Source organism: Cyclopterus lumpus, chromosome 9, assembly GCF_009769545.1.
Source record: "Cyclopterus lumpus isolate fCycLum1 chromosome 9, fCycLum1.pri, whole genome shotgun sequence".
In the NCBI taxonomy this organism is placed as follows: Eukaryota; Metazoa; Chordata; class Actinopteri; order Perciformes; family Cyclopteridae; genus Cyclopterus; species Cyclopterus lumpus.
Window position 1 is genome coordinate 1,640,001 of NC_046974.1, and position 20,000 is coordinate 1,660,000.

Sequence of the window (20,000 nt, forward strand, 5' to 3'; positions counted from 1 at the left end):
GGGTCCAGACAAGACTTCAGAGGTGGAGGACATCCTGTTCTCATAGATGAAAACACCAGACTCCTCCTACAGTAGACGAACAGTGTTTCAATCTTTACAACCACAAATGAACACCGATCAAATCGAACGGTCAAATGCGTCATGTACCCTCAGGCTGGTGCCGCAGGCCGTGACGGGGAACTGGTAGATGGCGAAAGCTGAAGTGACGGCAACGGGTTTGCACTTTTCTTCCTCTGCCTGGAAATTAATGGACTCCAAGACGATGTTCGGGAGGGTGGCGTCTTTGGCCACCACCACGATGATCTGGGCGTCCTTGGTGCACTGGAGAGTCACTGGGGACCACACATTTGAAAAAACGAAGATGAGTGCTCTTGCCACGCTCTTTGAAGATATCCATTTAACTCTGAAAGAATTAGAAAATGACTTACCGAGTTTGCCGTAGAAGCACCTTCTTCCATCAAAGCAGCAGTTGATAGCCTCACAATCTGAGTCAGCGATGGCCGGAGCTCCACATGGTATCTTGTCGTCATCGGTCACCAGGCAATGCTGAGCTCCATCCGGGAGCGGGCGATCACTGGGGTGCGGCCGAGGGAACTGAGGCAACGTCTGAGGGATCGTCTGGGGCCTCTTGGGGAACTTCTGGGGCCTCTCGGGGAACGTCTGGGGCCTCTCGGGGAACGTCTGGGTCACCCGTGCGACCTGCCGGGGCCTCTTCTGAGGTATCTGCTTGGGATACTGAGCATCAGCCAGACAGCCGAGCAAGGCCACGGCCAGGAGACAACCAGGAATGAACTTCATCGCCGGCGGCTTCACGGGCACAACGATTCACAAAGAGCACCAGATGCTGTGAAGAAGCACGGTGTGACTTCACTGACTTTTATCAGGCGTTGGTCATGTTGACCTCGACTGCCAATCAAATGCTCCAGTCACTGTTTGGTCTGAGGAGATTAGAGGTATGGCCAAAAGAAAAGGGAGAACAGAGGTATCGCATCAGGAGAATATAACAGTGCACATAATAGTAAACTCCTTATTGCATGAACATTCATATTCATTGATTAGTATGAAATCTGTGCTCGCTACAAAGAGCTCACAGATTGTTATTGACCCCCCCCCCCCCCCCCAAAAAAAGGACATTTTGGCCTTTCCCAACAGGAACCTCCACGGGGTCTGTGTGACCTCCGGTGTGCAGGTCAGGATGTTTTAGTACAAAACAAATACGGCTTCACTCGCGGTATTTATCGTGAGTGAATGGGACAAAAAGTATTCAGAACCACCGAGAGGAGCGTCCCAATCCGTCCAGTGGAAAGAATGAGGGGAGTGGTGAGGAGGCGGTCTCTGGCTGTATGCCAAGTCGTTCCATAGCTGGCACAGAATCATCCTAGTGAATAGAATAACAATACATATTGTTATTTAGATTTTTACTTTACTTTTAACTTCCGATTTTACTCTTAATTTCTAATGTTCCCGACTAGTGAGCTAGTTGAGCACATGAGGGAGGAGACGTTGAAGAGAAGTGAACTGGGTGGACTCTAGGACCCTGTGACCTCATTTAACAGACTTTACACTTTAAACTCAGAGAGTAAGCAAAGATACACACAAAGTACACACAAAGTACACACAGAGTACACACAGAGTACACACAAAGTACACACAGAATACACACAGAGTACACACAAAGTACACACAGAGTACACACAAAGTACACACAGAGTACACACAGAGTACACACAAAGTACACACAGAATACACACATAGTACACACAAAGTACACACAGAGTACACACAAAGTACACACAGAATACACACAGAGTAAACACAAAGTACACACAGAATACACAGAGAGTACACACAAAGTACACACAGAGTACACACAAAGTACACACAGAGTACACACAGAGTACACACAGAATACACACAGTGTACACACAGAGTACACACAGAATACACACATAGTACACACAAAGTACACACAGAGTACACACAAAGTACACACAGAATACACACAGAATACACACAAAGTACACACAGAATACACACAGAGTACACACAAAGTCCACACAGAGTACACACAAAGTACACACAGAATACACACAGAGTACACACAAAGTACACACAGAGTACACACAGAGTACACACAAAGTACACACAGAGTACACACAGAGTACACACAAAGTACACACAGAATACACACAATGTACACACAGAGTACACACAGAGTACACACAAAGTACACACAGAATACACACAGAGTACACACAAAGTACACACAGAATACACACAGAGTACACACAAAGTACACACAAAGTACACACAAAGTACACACAGAGTACACACAAAGTACACACAAAGTACACACAGAGTACACACACAGTGTACACACAGAGTACACACAGAGTACACACAGAGTACACACAGAATACACACAAAGTACACACAGAGTACACACACAGTGTACACACAGAGAACACACAGAGTACACACAAAGTACACACAGAGTACACACAAAGTACACACAGAATACACACAGAGTACACACAGTGTACACAGAGTACACACAAAGTACACACAAAGTACACACAGAGTACACACAAAGTACACACAGTGTACACACAAAGTACACACAGAGTACACACAGAGTACACACAAAGTACACACAGACTACACACATAGTACACACAAAGTACACACAGAGTACACACAAAGTACACACAAAGTACACACAGAGTACACACAAAGTACACACAGAATACACACAGAGTACACACAAAGTACACACAGAGTACACACAAAGTACACACAGAATACACACAGAGTACACACAAAGTACACACAGAGTACACACAAAGTACACACAAAGTACACACAAAGTACACACAGAGTACACACAAAGTACACACAGAATACACACAGAGTACACACAAAGTACACACAGAGTACACACAGAGTACACACAAAGTACACACAGAGTACACACAAAGTACACACAGTGTACACACAAAGTACACACAGAGTACACACAGAGTACACACAAAGTACACACAGACTACACACATAGTACACACAAAGTACACACAGAGTACACACAAAGTACACACAAAGTACACACAGAGTACACACAAAGTACACACAGAATACACACAGAGTACACACAAAGTACACACAGAGTAAACACAAAGTACACACAGAATACACACAGAGTACACACAAAGTACACACAGAGTACACACAAAGTACACACAAAGTACACACAAAGTACACACAGAGTACACACAAAGTACACACAGAATACACACAGAGTACACACAAAGTACACACAGAGTACACACAGAGTACACACAGAATACACACATAGTACACACAAAGTACACACAGAATACACACAGAGTACACACAAAGTACACACAGAGTACACACAGAGTACACACAAAGTACACACAGAGTACACACAGAGTACACACAAAGTACACACAGAATACACACAGAGTACACACAAAGTACACACAGAATACACACAGAGTACACACAAAGTACACACAGAGTACACACAAAGTACACACAAAGTACACACAGAGTACACACAAAGTACACACAGAGTACACACAGAATACACACAAAGTACACACAAAGTACACACAGAGTACACACAAAGTACACACAGAGTACACACACAGTGTACACACAAAGTACACACAGAGTACACACAAAGTACACACAGTGTACACACAGAGTACACACACGATATCAACAGAACACACACACACTCTTTTGTAACTCATGCTAATTAATTCCTGCCTACTTTTCTCTGCTGTGTTTTCACACCTCACTGTCTGACACACTTGTTGACTGCTGCGTCTGTGTGTGTGTGTGTGTGTGTGTGTGTCTGTGTGTGTGTGTGTCTGTGTGTGTGTCTGTGTGTGTGTGTGCAGCCATGCCACTCTGAGTAATTAGTCTTTGGGTCGAGCAGAGAGCCAATACAATGTTTCTACAGCAGCCAAAACTCCTGAGACTCACCGTGACACACACACACACACACACACACACACACACACACACACACACACACACACAGAGACGCAGCAGTAGCAGGTTAGATTAATGTGTGTTGTGTTTGTCGTCCCGGAGGAAAGTAGTTCACTTAATAAAGAAAAATAATTCCTTCCCTCTTTCTCTGGATTCCCCTCACTTCATGTGTGTGTGTGTGTGTGTGTGTGTGTGTGTGTGTGTGTGTGTGTGTGTGTGTGTGTGTGTGTGTGTGTGTGTGTCTGCTCTCTCGTTAATATTGCGGATCAACATGTTTTATATTATTTATTATTATTTACTCGGCCTGCTATATTTAACTTTCTCTGCTGATTTATTTTCTGTTTTTGTTGTTTATCGTTGTTTATTGTTGTTTATTAAAAACTAAAATGTCAAATGATTCAAACTCAAACTGAAGGATCGAGTTAATAGAATATTTAACCTCCACTAAATGCAAAAAGAACGAACAGCGTCGTAAAAGAAAAAAACTAAATCACTCGATGAAACTGTGACTACTTGAACGTCAGCACACACACACACACACACACACACACACACACACACACACACACACACACACACACACACACACGGTCCACTTGAAGGAGAGTTGTATCATCATTTAGTCTCGTTTTATTTCCTCTGTTTCCTCGTTAGAAGCAGCAGATTAAAGCTGCACAGCCATTGGTCTTCATTTGGCCCAACACACACTGCTAATGGATGTGTGTGTGTGTGTGTGTGTGTGTGTGTGTCCCAACATACATGCACGTCTTGTAGCTGGTGGACGATTTGTTAGTACAGGTTCAACTGAGTGTGTGTGTGTGTGTGTGTGTGTAATTAGCCAGGTCAGGCTAATTGACCTTGTGGTGTGAGTGTGCGTTAGCCGCAGATTGCTAACGTTAGCGTTGAGTGTGATGGATGCGACTCAGAACTCGTTTCAGGAAGCAGCAGAAACACCAACAGGAAGCTGGACCCGGCTGACTCTGCTGCTTTTTATTTGTCAGTGATTGTCGAGAACCAACAGACACACACACACACACACACACACACACACACACACACACACACACACACACAGCGTCTGTCGTCTCTCATCCAGACGGGAAACTCTCTATTACAGGAAATACACACCAGGATTTAGACACATCTCCCAAATATTTCCAAAAGATCAATCAATTAGTACATTCATTTATAAAAATATACATTGTAACAATATAATATATATACATTGTAGTAATATAACATTGTAGTATTATAACATGGTAGTATTATAACGTGGTAGTATTATAACGTTGTAGTATTATAACATGGTAGTATTATAACGTGGTAGTATTATAACGTTGTAGTATTATAACGTTGTAGTATTATAACATGGTAGTATTATAACGTGGTAGTATTATAACGTTGTAGTATTATAACGTTGTAGTATTATAACATGGTAGTATTATAACGTGGTAGTATTATAACGTTGTAGTATTATAACGTTGTAGTATTGTAACGTGGTAGTATTATAACGTTGTAGTATTGTAACGTTGTAGTATTATAACGTTGTAGTATTGTAACGTGGTAGTATTATAACGTTGTAGTATTGTAACGTGGTAGTATTATAACGTTGTAGTATTGTAACGTGGTAGTATTATAACGTTGTAGTATTGTAACGTGGTAGTATTATAACGTTGTAGTATTGTAATGTGGTAGTATTATAACGTTGTAGTATTGTAATGTGGTAGTATTATAACGTTGTAGTATTGTAACGTGGTAGTATTATAACGTTGTAGTATTGTAACGTGGTAGTATTATAACGTTGTAGTATTATAACGTTGTAGTATTATAACGTTGTAGTATTGTAACGTGGTAGTATTATAACGTTGTAGTATTGTAACGTGGTAGTATTATAACGTTGTAGTATTGTAACGTTGTAGTATTATAACGTTGTAGTATTATAACGTTGTAGTATTATAACGTTGTAGTATTATAACGTTGTAGTATTGTAACGTGGTAGTATTATAACGTTGTAGTATTGTAACGTTGTAGTATTGTAACGTTGTAGTATTATAACGTTGTAGTATTATAACGTTGTAGTATTATAACGTTGTAGTATTGTAACGTGGTAGTATTATAACGTTGTAGTATTATAACGTTGTAGTATTGTAACGTGGTAGTATTATAACGTTGTAGTATTGTAACGTTGTAGTATTATAACGTTGTAGTATTATAACGTTGTAGTATTGTAACGTTGTAGTATTATAACGTTGTAGTATTATAACGTTGTAGTATTATAACGTTGTAGTATTGTAACGTTGTAGTATTGTAACGTTGTAGTATTATAACGTTGTAGTATTATAACGTTGTAGTATTATAACGTTGTAGTATTGTAACGTTGTAGTATTATAACGTTGTAGTATTATAACGTTGTAGTATTGTAACGTGGTAGTATTGTAACGTGGTAGTATTGTAACGTTGTAGTATTATAACGTTGTAGTATTATAACGTGGTACTATTATAACGTTGTAGTATTGTAACGTGGTAGTATTATAACGTGGTACTATTATAACGTTGTAGTATTGTAACGTGGTAGTATTATAACGTTGTAGTATTGTAACGTTGTAGTATTATAACGTTGTAGTATTATAACGTTGTAGTATTGTAACGTGGTAGTATTGTAACGTGGTAGTATTGTAACGTTGTAGTATTATAACGTTGTAGTATTATAACGTTGTAGTATTGTAACGTGGTAGTATTGTAACGTGGTAGTATTGTAACGTTGTAGTATTATAACGTTGTAGTATTATAACGTGGTACTATTATAACGTTGTAGTATTGTAACGTTGTAGTATTATAACGTGGTACTATTATAACGTTGTAGTATTGTAACGTGGTAGTATTATAACGTTGTAGTATTGTAACGTGGTAGTATCCGGTCACAGGTCCGGGCCCGGACCTGTGACCGGACCCGGACCCGGACCTGTGACCGGACCCTCCGTGCCGGGCGGCGGCTCCTCGGCCGTGTGGTCGATGCCCAGGAACAGGCCGCTCTTCCTCGGCTCTTTTTACAAATGATGAAACGATAAAAACAGGAAGTCATATTTCCTCCGCGAGAGATGAAAGGAGGAGCGGCTCCAGATGGATGAGGCGTTAACGTGACGCCGCGGCTCCGTGACTGCTATTGAACGGGCCGCATCCTTAACAAATGTCCCCATCACTCCTGCCTGTGCGCCGGGCCTCGACCCCCCCTCCCCCCCTGCGGAAGATGGATGTGCGTGCGTGTGGCCCGTGACAGAGTAATGCGTCCTGGCGTGCTAGTTGGGTTTATTAGCAGAAAGCAGTTCTTTCGGCCCCCGTGAGAGCGGCCCGGCCGTGATAGATGCGCCGAGGCGCCGCTTGATTCTGTCCATTTGTCACCCGGCCGCAGAGGAAGGGGTTAATCAGCTCTCTCTCTCCCTCTTTTTTACATTTTACATCCCTCCCTCCCTCCCTCCCTCCTCCTCTTCCTCCGTGTGTTCCTCGTTCCTTCTCTCCTTCCTCTGTCCCCCCTTTCCCCCTCGTTTCCTCCTCCCTCGCTCTCCCAATGTTGGTTATGTTTTGATTATATCGTTGGGTGCATGAAAAGAGGTGTGTGTGGGGGGGGGGGAATGGGGGGGGGGGGGGGGGGGGTCTGGAGCGGACCCCCGAGACTCCACTGGATAAAGGTCCCGAATGGAGACCAGAGCCGGTTATTTATCTCGTTTCCAAGAACTGGAACCCTGAAATATAGAAGCTGGTTAATTAATAACAACATTGAGATGTTGTGGTAAAAATCTATAATTTGTTTTATTGCAGTTGCAACACTGTCAAAGAAATGAGGAGAAACACTTCAGGTAACACATACAACATATTTATATATCTATATATGTATCTATATATGTATACAAATATTTCCAAAAGATCAATCAATTAGTAAATCAAAATGTACTTTTCTCTACAGATTCTAAAAAGTTGCAGCTTTTCTCTGTTTTATACCAATACAAATAAAATATAATTGATTTCCAAATGTTTTGATATTTGCACAATTTATTTATTGATTGAAAAGAATAATTATAACCGATTATTCAAAAATGAATATTTTACGTCTCAAGTGTTTGTAAAACGTTTGCAGTTTTAACCCTTATATAGTATATACTGTATGTATATATATATATATATATACTGTATATACATATATATATAAATATATATATTCAAATAAGATATAACCATTAATCCCAAAGAAAATTAATGTGCCAGTGTTCAATCAAAGATTAAAATAGAAGAATAAGAAACTTTTTAAAGATATATATAAATGTATTAACAATAGAGTAATTATTATGAACATTGAAATAATAATGACACCCGTCATTATAGATAAGATATCACATGAAACTTCACCACTTCATCACATTAAGAGTTATTGTGTTATAGGGTCAAAACATGACCTCATAGATATCACATGAAACTTCACCACTTCATCACTCACATTAAGAGTTATTGTGTTATTGGGTCAGAACATGACCTCATAGATATCACATGAAACTTCACCACTTCATCACTCACATTAAGAGTTATTGTGTTATTGGGTCAGAACATGACCTCATAGATATCACATGAAACTTCACCACTTCATCACTCACATTAAGAGTTATTGTGTTATAGGGTCAAAACATGACCTCATAGATATCACATGAAACTTCACCACTTCATCACATTAAGAGTTATTGTGTCATAGGGTCAAAACATGACCTCATAGATATCACATGAAACTTCACCACTTCATCTCTCACATTAAGAGTTATTGTGTTATAGGGTCAGAACATGACCTCATAGATATCACATGAAACTTCACCACTTCATCACATTAAGAGTTATTGTGTTATAGGGTCAAAACATGACCTCATAGATATCACATGAAACTTCACCACTTCATCTCTCACATTAAGAGTTAACTTTTCATTATTCTTTGTCACTATTATTATGAAAAAGGAATATTAGAATATGAAGAGTAGAAATACCGACGCACTCGTTAAACGACGACCGCGGCCGAAACATTTAAGGAGTAACGACGGCTAAAGAATATAAAAGCTGAAGCGGTGATGAAGAGGAGGAAGAGGGAGGAAGAGGAGACAGATGAAGGGATAAAGGAAGAAGGCGACCGGATGGAAACCAAAAGATAAAAAGTAATAGACTGAAAAGAGAGGGAGGATAAAAAGATAGAAACACATCCATCCATCTCCGCTTGTGGAAATAAGGGCCTCCTTGTTGTCAGCTTGTTATTTTCCCCTCCTCCTCCTCCTCCTCCTCCTCCTCCCTCGCTCTCCCTCTCCCTCTCCCTCTCCCTCTCCCTCCCTCTCTCTCTCTCTCCATTCATCCTTTCCTCGTTCTGTCATGTGTGAACGTATCGATTTGCCAGCGTTTTAACCATCAAACTGCAGCGCCGCTTTTTAAACAATATCTGACGGACGGAGGGAGGAGGAGGAGGAGGGGGGATGAAAGAGAGGAGGGGAGGAGGAAACTAGGAGGAGTTAAAGTGGAGAAAGGGATGAAGAGGAGATGAGGAGGAAAAGAAAAACAAAAAACAAGAGAAGGGGAGGATCGTGAACCATGAGAGGAGAAATGAGGACGTGAAAATGGAAATGAAGAAAGAAGCAACGATGAGAGGAAGGAAGGTTGAAAGGAAAGGAAGGGAAAAGAAGGAGGGATTAAAGAGGAATCAAAGGAAGGGAAAAGAAGGAGGGATTAAAGAGGAATCAAAGGAAGGGAAAAGAAGGAGGGATTAAAGAGGAATCAAAGGAAGGGAAAAGAAGGAGGGATTAAAGAGGAATCAAAGGAAGGGAAAAGAAGGAGGGATTAAAGAGGAATCAAAGGAAGGGAAAAGAAGGAGGGATTAAAGAGGAATCAAAAGAAGGGAAAAGAAGGAGGGATTAAAGAGGAATCAAAGGAAGGGAAAAGAAGGAGGGATTAAAGAGGAATCAAAGGAAGGGAAAAGAAGGAGGGATTAAAGAGGAATCAAAAGAAGGGAAAAGAAGGAGGGATTAAAGAGGAATCAAAAGAAGGGAAAAGAAGGAGGGATTAAAGAGGAATCAAAGGAAGGGAAAAGAAGGAGGGATTAAAGAGGAATCAAAAGAAGGGAAAAGAAGGAGGGATTAAAGAGGAATCAAAGGAAGGGAAAAGAAGGAGGGATTAAAGAGGAATCAAAAGAAGGGAAAAGAAGGAGGGATTAAAGAGGAATCAAAGGAAGGGAAAAGAAGGAGGGATTAAAGAGGAATCAAAAGAAGGGAAAAGAAGGAGGGATTAAAGAGGAATCAAAGGAAGGGAAAAGAAGGAGGGATTAAAGAGGAATCAAAGGAAGGGAAAAGAAGGAGGGATTAAAGAGGAATCAAAGGAAGGGAAAAGAAGGAGGGATTAAAGAGGAATCAAAGGAAGGGAAAAGAAGGAGGGATTAAAGAGGAATCAAAGGAAGGGAAAAGAAGGAGGGATTAAAGAGGAATCAAAGGAAGGGAAAAGAAGGAGGGATTAAAGAGGAATCAAAGGAAGGGAAAAGAAGGAGGGATTAAAGAGGAATCAAAGGAAGGGAAAAGAAGGAGGGATTAAAGAGGAATCAAAGGAAGGGAAAAGAAGGAGGGATTAAAGAGGAATCAAAGGAAGGGAAAAGAAGGAGGGATTAAAGAGGAATCAAAAGAAGGGAAAAGAAGGAGGGATTAAAGAGGAATCAAAGGAAGGGAAAAGAAGGAGGGATTAAAGAGGAATCAAAAGAAGGGAAAAGAAGGAGGGATTAAAGAGGAATCAAAAGAAGGGAAAAGAAGGAGGGATTAAAGAGGAATCAAAGGAAGGGAAAAGAAGGAGGGATTAAAGAGGAATCAAAAGAAGGGAAAAGAAGGGAAAAGAAGGAGGGATTAAAGAGGAATCAAAGGAAGGGAAAAGAAGGAGGGATTAAAGAGGAATCAAAAGAAGGGAAAAGAAGGAGGGATTAAAGAGGAATCAAAAGAAGGGAAAAGAAGGAGGGATTAAAGAGGAATCAAAAGAAGGGAAAAGAAGGAGGGATTAAAGAGGAATCAAAGGAAGGGAAAAGAAGGAGGGATTAAAGAGGAATCAAAGGAAGGGAAAAGAAGGAGGGATTAAAGAGGAATCAAAGGAAGGGAAAAGAAGGAGGGATTAAAGAGGAATCAAAGGAAGGGAAAAGAAGGAGGGATTAAAGAGGAATCAAAGGAAGGGAGGACATGAGGAGTGAGGAGGAGAGGACAATAAGGGAGGAGTAGGAAGAGGAAGTGGAGATAAAAATGAAGAGTGAAGAACGTCAGGAGGAAAAGGAGAGAGAGAAGAACGATGTGAGAGGAAGTGGGGAGGAAACACAAGGAGGAGAAGGAGGAAGAGGAAGAGGACGATAGGAGGAGGAAGAGGAGGGGAGGAGGGGGAGAGGAGTAGGAGGAAAAGGAAGAGGAATATAGGAGGAGGAAGAGGAGAGGAGGAGGAGGAGGAGGAGGAGGAGGAGGAGGAGGAGGAAGAGGAAGAGGAGGAGAAGGAGGAAGAGGAAGAGGAGGAGGAGGGAGAGGAAGAGAAAGATAGGAGGAGGAAGAGGAGGAGGAAGAGGAGAGGAGGAGTAGGAGGAAGAGGAAGAGGAGGAGGAGAGGAGTAGGAGGAAGAGGAAGAGGAATATAGGAGGAGGAAGAGGAGGGGAGGAGGGGGAGGAGGAGGAAGAGGGAGAAGAAGAGGAATATAGGAGGAGGAAGAGGAAGAGGAGGAGAGGAAGAGGATGAGAGGAAGAGGAGGAGAAGGAGGAAGAGGAAGAGGAGGAGGAGGAGGGAGAGGAAGAGAAAGATAGGAGGAGGAAGAGGAGAGGAGGAGTAGGAGGAAGAGGAAGAGGAGTAGGAGGAAGAGGAAGAGGAATATAGGAGGAGGAAGAGGAGGGGAGGAGGGGGAGGAGGAGGAGGAGGAAGAGGGAGAAGAAGAGGAATATAGGAGGAGGAAGAGGAGGGGAGGAGGGGGAGGAGGAGGAAGAGGGAGAAGAAGAGGAATATAGGAGGAGGAAGAGGAAGAGGAGGAGAGGAAGAGGATGAGAGGAGGAGGAGGAGAGGAGGAGGAGGAGAGGAAGAGAGGAGGAGGAGGAAGAGGAAGAGAGGAGGAGAGGAGGAGGAGGAGGAAGAGGAAGAGAGGAGGAGGAGGAGGAGGAGGTGGAAGAGGAGGAGCTCCATCAGTCTGGCTTCACCTCCGAGAGCAGACAGAGTCATCAAGGCAGAAAATAGAGAAAGAGAAGAAGAAACCTTTGAAGAGAAGAGCGACAGAATAAAGGAGAAAGAAAGAAAGAAAGAATACGTGAAAGTACTGAAAGAGAGTTTTTATTTTACTACTGTTAAAGATGCATTATTTTTATTTATTTTAAACTAAAATGTAACTTGTTGATTGTTTTTAATTTAGAATTATATTTTGACCAGTAAATAAACAAATATATTCGGTACGATTTTTATTAAACTTCTTTTGTCTTTGCATTTTTTTTAGAATAATTAGGAATAAAAACAAATGGATGGAAAACAATAACAATAAAAAACAGAATGAATGAATTAAAGACGGAGGAAAAGATAAATACATTTAAAACACAATTAAAAAGCGCTCGTCCTTTATGGATCAACGTTGGTCCTCATTTACCACAGTGTGTCTGTGTGTGTGTGTGTGTGTGTGTGTGTGTGTCTGTGTCTGTGTCTGTGTGTGTGTGAGTGTGTGTGTGTGAGTGTGTGTGTGCGTGTGTGTGTGTGTGTCTGTGTGTGTGTCTGTGTGTGTGTGAGTGTGTGTGTGTGTGTGTGTGTCTGTGTGTGTGTGTGTGTATGTGTGTCTGTGTGTGTGTGAGTGTGTGTGTGTGTGTGTGTGTGTCTGTGTGTGTGTGAGTGTGTGTGTGTGTGTCTGTGTGTGTGTGTCTGTGTGTGTGTGAGTGTGTGTGTGTGAGTGTGTGTGTGCGTGTGTGTGTGTGTGTCTGTGTGTGTGTGAGTGTGTGTGTGTGTGTGTGTGATCCTCAGACCTCCTGCTGAGCCTAGAGATCTAACACACACTCAACTGAGATCTGAGGACATGTTTATGGTTGATGTCGTCTCCTAAAGGTTAATGCGTTCATATTTTCATATATTCATGTATTTATGTGTTCATGTGTTCATGTGTTTATGTGTTCATGTGTTCATATGTTCATGTGTTCATATGTTCATATGTTCATGTATTCATGTGTTCATATGTTCATGCGTTCATATGTTCATGCATTCATGTGTTCATATGTTCATGTGTTCATGTATTCATGTGTTCATATGTTCATGCGTTCATATGTTCATGCATTCATGTGGTCATATGTTCATGTGTTCATATGTTCATGTGTTCATATGTTTATGTATTCATGTGTTCATATGTTCATATGTTCATATGTTCATATGTTCATGTATTCATGTGTTCATATGTTCATGTGTTCATATGTTTATGTGTTCATATGTTCATATGTTTATGTGTTCATGTTCATGTATTCATGTGTTCATATGTTCATGTGTTCATATGTTCATGTATTCATGTGTTCATATGTTCATGTGTTCATATGTTCATATGTTCATGTATTCATGTGTTCATATGTTCATGCGTTCATATGTTCATGCATTCATGTGTTCATATGTTCATGTGTTCATATGTTCATGTGTTCATATGTTTATGTATTCATGTGTTCATATGTTCATATGTTCATATGTTCATGTATTCATGTGTTCATATGTTCATGTGTTCATATGTTTATGTGTTCATATGGTCATATGTTTATGTGTTCATGTTCATGTATTCATGTGTTCATATGTTCATGTGTTCATATGTTCATGTATTCATGTGTTCATATGTTCATGTGTTCATAAGTTCATATGTTCATGTATTCATGTGTTCATATGTTCATGTGTTCATATGTTTATGTGTTCATATGTTTATGTATTCATGTGTTCATATGTTCATATGTTCATATGTTCATGTATTCATGTGTTCATATGTTCATATGTTCATGTATTCATATGTTCATATGTTCATGTGTTCATGTGTTCATATGTTCATGTATTCATGTGTTAATATGTTCATGTGTTCATATGTTAATGTGTTCATATGTTAATGTATTCATGTGTTCATATGTTCATGTGTTCATATGTTCATATGTTCATGTATTCATATGTTCATATGTTCATATGTTCATGTATTCATGTGTTCATGTGTTCATATGTTCATGTATTCATGTGTTCATATGTTCATGTATTCATATGTTCATATGTTCATATGTTCATGTGTTCATGTATTCATGTGTTCATGTGTTCATATGTTCATGTGTTCATATGTTCATGTATTCATATGTTCATATGTTCATATGTTCATGTGTTCATGTATTCATGTGTTCATGTGTTCATATGTTCATGTGTTCATGTGTTCATATGTTCATGTATTCATATGTTCATATGTTCATATGTTCATGTGTTCATGTATTCATGTGTTCATGTGTTCATATGTTCATGTGTTCATATGTTCATGTGTTCATATGTACTGACTTTACTACTGACTATAGTTTTTTCTTGTTTAGCAACATATTCACGTGTGTTTTTGTGTATAAACATGTCATAATCTTCTGGATGGTTCCCCAGAGGATGAATCCTCCTGACCTCGGTGACCCTCCTCCTGTAGCGCCACCATCAGGCCAACGTTTACCGCGTGCAATACTTTCCGGAGCTCTCTCTCCAGTGTCGCTCTAACAACTCTCGGTTTTAGTTTAAAAACTCAGAAACAAGTGCAGATGATAAATGGAAGAAAATGGTTTCAGCCCCTTAACGTAAAAACAAGTAAAAAACAAAATAAAAATAGTTCCAAAGAAGATTACGTGTGAGACAGGAATCTCTCCTCTAATTGGCCGATGAGAGGCGTCCGCCGGTCGGTGTGTGTCAGCCTTTCGATTTTTCCTCGCATGCATCCCTCTCTCTCTCTCTCTCTCTCTCTCTCGTGAGGAGGAGGAAGACGAAGAGGAAGATGAAGAGGAGGAGGTGTCACAGGACGGTGACAGGACGGCAGCTGCTCTCTCTCCCCCTTTCCTCTCTCTGTCTCTCGGCCTCCTCATCGGTCCGGATGAACGAAACTCAGGGGAAATCATGACTATGTTTACCCTGACCCCCCCTCCCGAGTCTCTGTCCCACAACCCCCTGCCACCCCCCCATATCTCTGTTTTCCACCCCATGATGGTGGTTGTTAGACAGATAGACAGCCCCCCCACCTCCCTCTTGTAAATGTGTGACCTCCGCTAGAAAGAAAAGAAGAAGGAAGAGATAGAGGGGGAAAAATGGCTGGCAATTGGCGGTGATGTGAGGAGGGAGGGGGGGGGGGGGGGGGGGGGGGGGGGGAGTAAAGGCCAGACAATTGGTGGTGAGGGATGCAAGAGAGGGAGAGAAAGAGGCCTTGAGAGGGCGATCAATGCGATGTTCACCTGCCGTCCACCTCCCCAATTTAAAGAGAAGGAGCGCTAACGATTTCCCCGGGCGGCTCCTCCGGCCTGATGGAGCCCGAGAGGAGAGGAGGCGCAGAGAAAGGAGAAGAATTAGGCTTTCTGCGCGGCATTGCATATAGATGGGAGGCGAGGCTGTCGGAAAATTAGCTTTTAATGGCATGTAGTTAAAAAAAAAACAACAACAAGCCAGAAACAAAAGGTGGGAAATGTTTTTTAATAGGAGCAGAAGTGGAGAAATCAGGCTTTTAATGCAGGAACGCAAACAGATGGGAGGAGAAGTACTGGCCAATCGGTGAAGAGCACAAGAGAGAGGAATTTATGTTTAATGCAAGAATGTATGGAGGAAAGAAAGAGTAGAAAACAAGCTCACAGTGTAAAGGCTGCATTTAAATAGGAATGCATGTCGTTAAGAAGAAATACCTTTTACTGTTATTAACCCAAATGTAAACAGGTAGTTTGTGCATAACTCATTAAGAAAGAAAGACGGGAAACATTTGAGGATGAGATGGCATTTCTTTTATTAATGCATGCAAATGCAAAAGAAAGCAATAACAACTTTGCGTGACTATAAAATGAACCTTTACTTGAAATGCCAAAAGAACGAGCATCAAGCTCACAGTGGTACTGCTGTGACATACTCAGGCCACCAGTGGCAGCACTGAGCACTGCACTGGTTGTATAGAAGTCTATGCTTCATGTGTTAAAGCTGCATTCTCTCTCCTGACCACCAGGGGGCGACTCCTCTGGTTGTATAGAAGTATATGCTTCATGTGTTAAAGCTGCATTCTCTCTACTGACCACCAGGGGGCGACTCCTCTGGTTGTATAGAAGTCTATGCTTCATGTGTTAAAGCTGCATTCTCTCTCCTGACCACCAGGGGGCGACTCCTCTGGTTGTATAGAAGTCTATGCTTCATGTGTTAAAGCTGCATTCTCTCTCCTGACCACCAGGGGGCGACTCCTCTGGTTGTATAGAAGTCTATGCTTCATGTGTTAAAGCTGCATTCTCTCTACTGACCACCAGGGGGCGACTCTTCTGGTTGTATAGAAGTCTATGCTTCATGTGTTAAAGCTGCATTCTCTCTACTGACCACCAGGGGGCGACTCTTCTGGTTGTATAGAAGTCTATGCTTCATGTTAAAGCTCCACTTGGAGTCAAACAGACCATAAAGCAGAGTATGCTTTAGGGCGGGGCCACAAGGTGATTGACAGGTCTCTTCTATACGCCGTCTCCTTCCTGTTCACTAGTTGCATCAACAACAAAAAACAAAACGTCAAACTAAATTTGAATTGACTGTGTGTCATTATCATAATATATCAAGACACAATAAGTCACTTAACTTTGTCCCTTTTTATTGGAGCTAGCTAGCTAGCTAGCTAGCTAGCTCCAGTCTCTGTGCTAAGCTAAGCTAAACACGTCTTCTTGAGAGGAAACCGGTCTGGTTTCCCAAAAAAAAAGAACAGCCGTCCTGCAGCAGACACCTGGCGCCACTCACGGCGCCGTAAACACAGTTTAACGGCTGGACGTCGATATGTAATCCAGTGGAGCGTTGGAGACGTCGGACTGGGAGACGTCGGACTGGGAGACGTCGGACTGGGAGACGTCGGACTGGGAGACGTCGGACTGGGAGACGTCGGACTGGGAGACGTCCGACTGGGAGACGTCGGACTGGGAGACGTCGGACTGGGAGACGTCGGACTGGGAGACGTCGGACTGGGAGACGTCCGACTGGGAGACGTCGGACTGGGAGACGTCGGACTGGGAGACGTCGGACTGGGAGACGTCCGACTGGGAGACGTCGGACTGGGAGACGTCGGACTGGGAGACGTCGGACTGGGAGACGTCGGACTGGGAGACGTCCGACTGGGAGACGTCGATACGTCAGACGGATCATTCCTGAGCTCCTGGACCTGGTGGCCTCACTGAGGCTGGATCTACATTGACGGGGTGTCATTGTCATGATATCAAGGCTATAATAAGACACTGTGATATGTGTGAGCACCCCTCCTCCTCCTCCTCTTCCTCCTCCTCCTCCTCCTCCTCCACTTCCTTCTGCTCCTCCTCCTCTTCCTCCTCCTCCTCCTCCTCTTCCTCCTCCTCCTCCACTTCCTTCTGCTCCTCCTCCTCTTCCTCCTCCTCCTCTTCCTCCTCTTCATCCTCCTCCTCCTCTCCTCTCCTCTCCTCCTCCTCCTCCTCCTTCTCCTCTCCCTCCTCCTCCTCCTCCTCCTCCTTCTCCTCCTCCTCCTCTTTGACACATCTAAGAATTCATGTTTCCTGTTCTCCTGCCCTGAACCTGTCAGGAGGAGGAGGGAGAGGAGAAGGAGGAAGAGGAGGTTTGAGAAGGAAGGAAGGCGATGATGGTCGCCGTCGAGGAGGAGGAGGAGAAGGAGGAAGAAGAGGAGGAGGAGGAAGAGGAGGAGTAGGAGGAGGAGGAGGAGGAGGAGGAAGAGGAGGTAAAAAAGGGAAGGAAGGCGATGATGGTCGCCGTCGAGGAGGAGGAGGAAGAGGAGGAAGAAGAGGAGGAGGAGGAAGAGGAGGAGGAGGAGGAGGAAGAGGAGGTGCACGTTCATGTTGGTGAGGAGGAGAAGAGAGAATTAATTTGACGTTGTTTGTTGTTCTTGTTTTGATTTATTGATATTTATTCACTTAAAGTAATAAAGTATAAAAGTGATTATGAGAATGGGAATTATAAAACACTAAATGTCAGCGAGTGACCAGATATTATGAAGTGTTATGATATTTGACCTTTTAAGTCATTATAAAATGTTGTATTATTGTATCGTAAATATTCTTATGTTGCTTACATTTTATATTTTTAGTGATAATTTATTATTATTAAGATGGAATTAAAGCACTAGCACCTTGTCCTCATATTTGTACTTAAGTAAGTTATAAATGTGCTTTTGTCTTCAATACTTTCACACAAAACAAATATTATTTCACACAAAACGCAAATATTATGCTGCGCAAAAGCAACGTCATGTTTTGCCGTCGACCAATCAGAGTGGACCTGGAGGCAACGTGGAGGTTTTGAACCAACAACCTTCACAAAGGCAGCGCACACTTCTTCTGACGTTACCTTTCACAATAAAAGCCCTCGACGCTCTGCTCTTAGTTATCTGAAGGGAAGGAAACAAGGTGATATGTGAGTGATATGTTATCCAAGTATTCATTTTAAATTCCTTTTACTTTTCTTCAGACTTAAAACCATTAACGTATCATATCCATAAACAACAACAAATAAATGAGCCGGTGACAGACAGGTCTCCTCACCACGATTAAAAGTTAAAATACAAGTTTTTTAAGGGCCACTCATACGTATCTCCTGGACTCAGTCAAGTTATTAAAGGAAACAAACGTTTCAGGATTGATTTTCAAGCTTCCAGCAGAAAAACATTCGATACGGAAAAAAAGTGAGAACGACTTCGATCCGCTGGAGCTTCGAGTCTTTTGGACTTTCCACAGGTCACTCACATCCTGGTCTGTGGGTCACAGTTAAAGGGCCAGACGTTCATATCCTGGAGAGGTCAGCCCGACCCAGAACATGATGTTCATTATCAGTGTTTGTGTCCACGCTCGAGGCCCTGGGAACGCCATCTAGGGACCGTTGGTCCACTTCTACCAGGTCTCTCCGAGTCTAGGTCCCTCCTAGTGGGGAAGTCCACGCTGGAGGCCCTGGGAACGCCATCTAGGGACCGTTGGTCCACTTCTACCAGGTCTCTCCGAGTCTAGGTCTCTCCTAGTGGGGAAGTCCACGCTGGAGGCCCTGGGAACGCCATCTAGGGACCGTTGGTCCACTTCAACCAGGTCTCTCCGAGTCTAGGTCTCTCCTAGTGGGGAAGTCCACGCTGGAGGCCCTGGGAACGCCATCTAGGGACCTTTGGTCCACTTCTACCAGGTCTCTCCGAGTCTAGGTCTCTCCTAGTGGGGAAGTCCACGCTGGAGGCCCTGGGAACGCCATCTAGGGACCGTTGGTCCACTTCAACCAGGTCTCTCCGAGTCTAGGTCCCTCCTAGTAGGGAAGTCCACGCTCGAGGCCCTGGGAACGCCATCTAGGGACCGTTGGTCCACTTCTACCAGGTCTCTCCGAGTCTAGGTCTCTCCTAGTGGGGAAGTCCACGCTGGAGGCCCTGGGAACGCCATCTAGGGACCGTTGGTCCACTTCAACCAGGTCTCTCCGAGTCTAGGTCTCTCCTAGTGGGGAAGTCCACGCTGGAGGCCCTGGGAACGCCATCTAGGGACCGTTGGTCCACTTCAACCAGGTCTCTCCGAGTCTAGGTCCCTCCTAGTAGGGAAGTCCACGCTGGAGGCCCTGGGAACGCCATCTAGGGACCGTTGGTCCACTTCTACCAGGTCTCTCCGAGTCTAGGTCTCTCCTAGTGGGGAAGTCCACGCTCGAGGCCCTGGGAACGCCATCTAGGGACCGTTGGTCCACTTCTACCAGGTCTCTCCAAGTCTAGGTCTCTCCTAGTGGGGAAGTCCACGCTCG

At 42.9% G+C, this 20,000-nt stretch overlaps 2 protein-coding genes across 2 annotated transcripts in view; both read right to left on the minus strand.

The window, feature by feature from the left end:
• LOC117736038 (zona pellucida sperm-binding protein 4-like) overlaps positions 1–798 on the minus strand; it is a 1,461-nt gene extending 663 nt beyond the window's left edge. The window contains exons 1-3 of the mRNA XM_034541046.1: positions 429–798; positions 148–332; positions 1–66 (exon numbers count right to left, since the gene is read on the minus strand). The exon at positions 1–66 is cut by the window's left edge and continues 32 nt beyond it. Coding sequence (XP_034396937.1) covers positions 1–66; positions 148–332; positions 429–798 — 621 coding nt within the window. The remainder of the gene's footprint in view (positions 67–147; positions 333–428) is intronic.
• Positions 1–11,576, minus strand: part of LOC117735827 (basic proline-rich protein-like) — a gene marked incomplete at its 5' end in the record, with an annotated part of 30,655 nt that extends 19,079 nt beyond the window's left edge. The window contains one exon of the mRNA XM_034540715.1: positions 11,489–11,576. Coding sequence (XP_034396606.1) covers positions 11,489–11,576 — 88 coding nt within the window. The remainder of the gene's footprint in view (positions 1–11,488) is intronic.
• Positions 11,577–20,000: the final 8,424 nt, after the last annotated feature.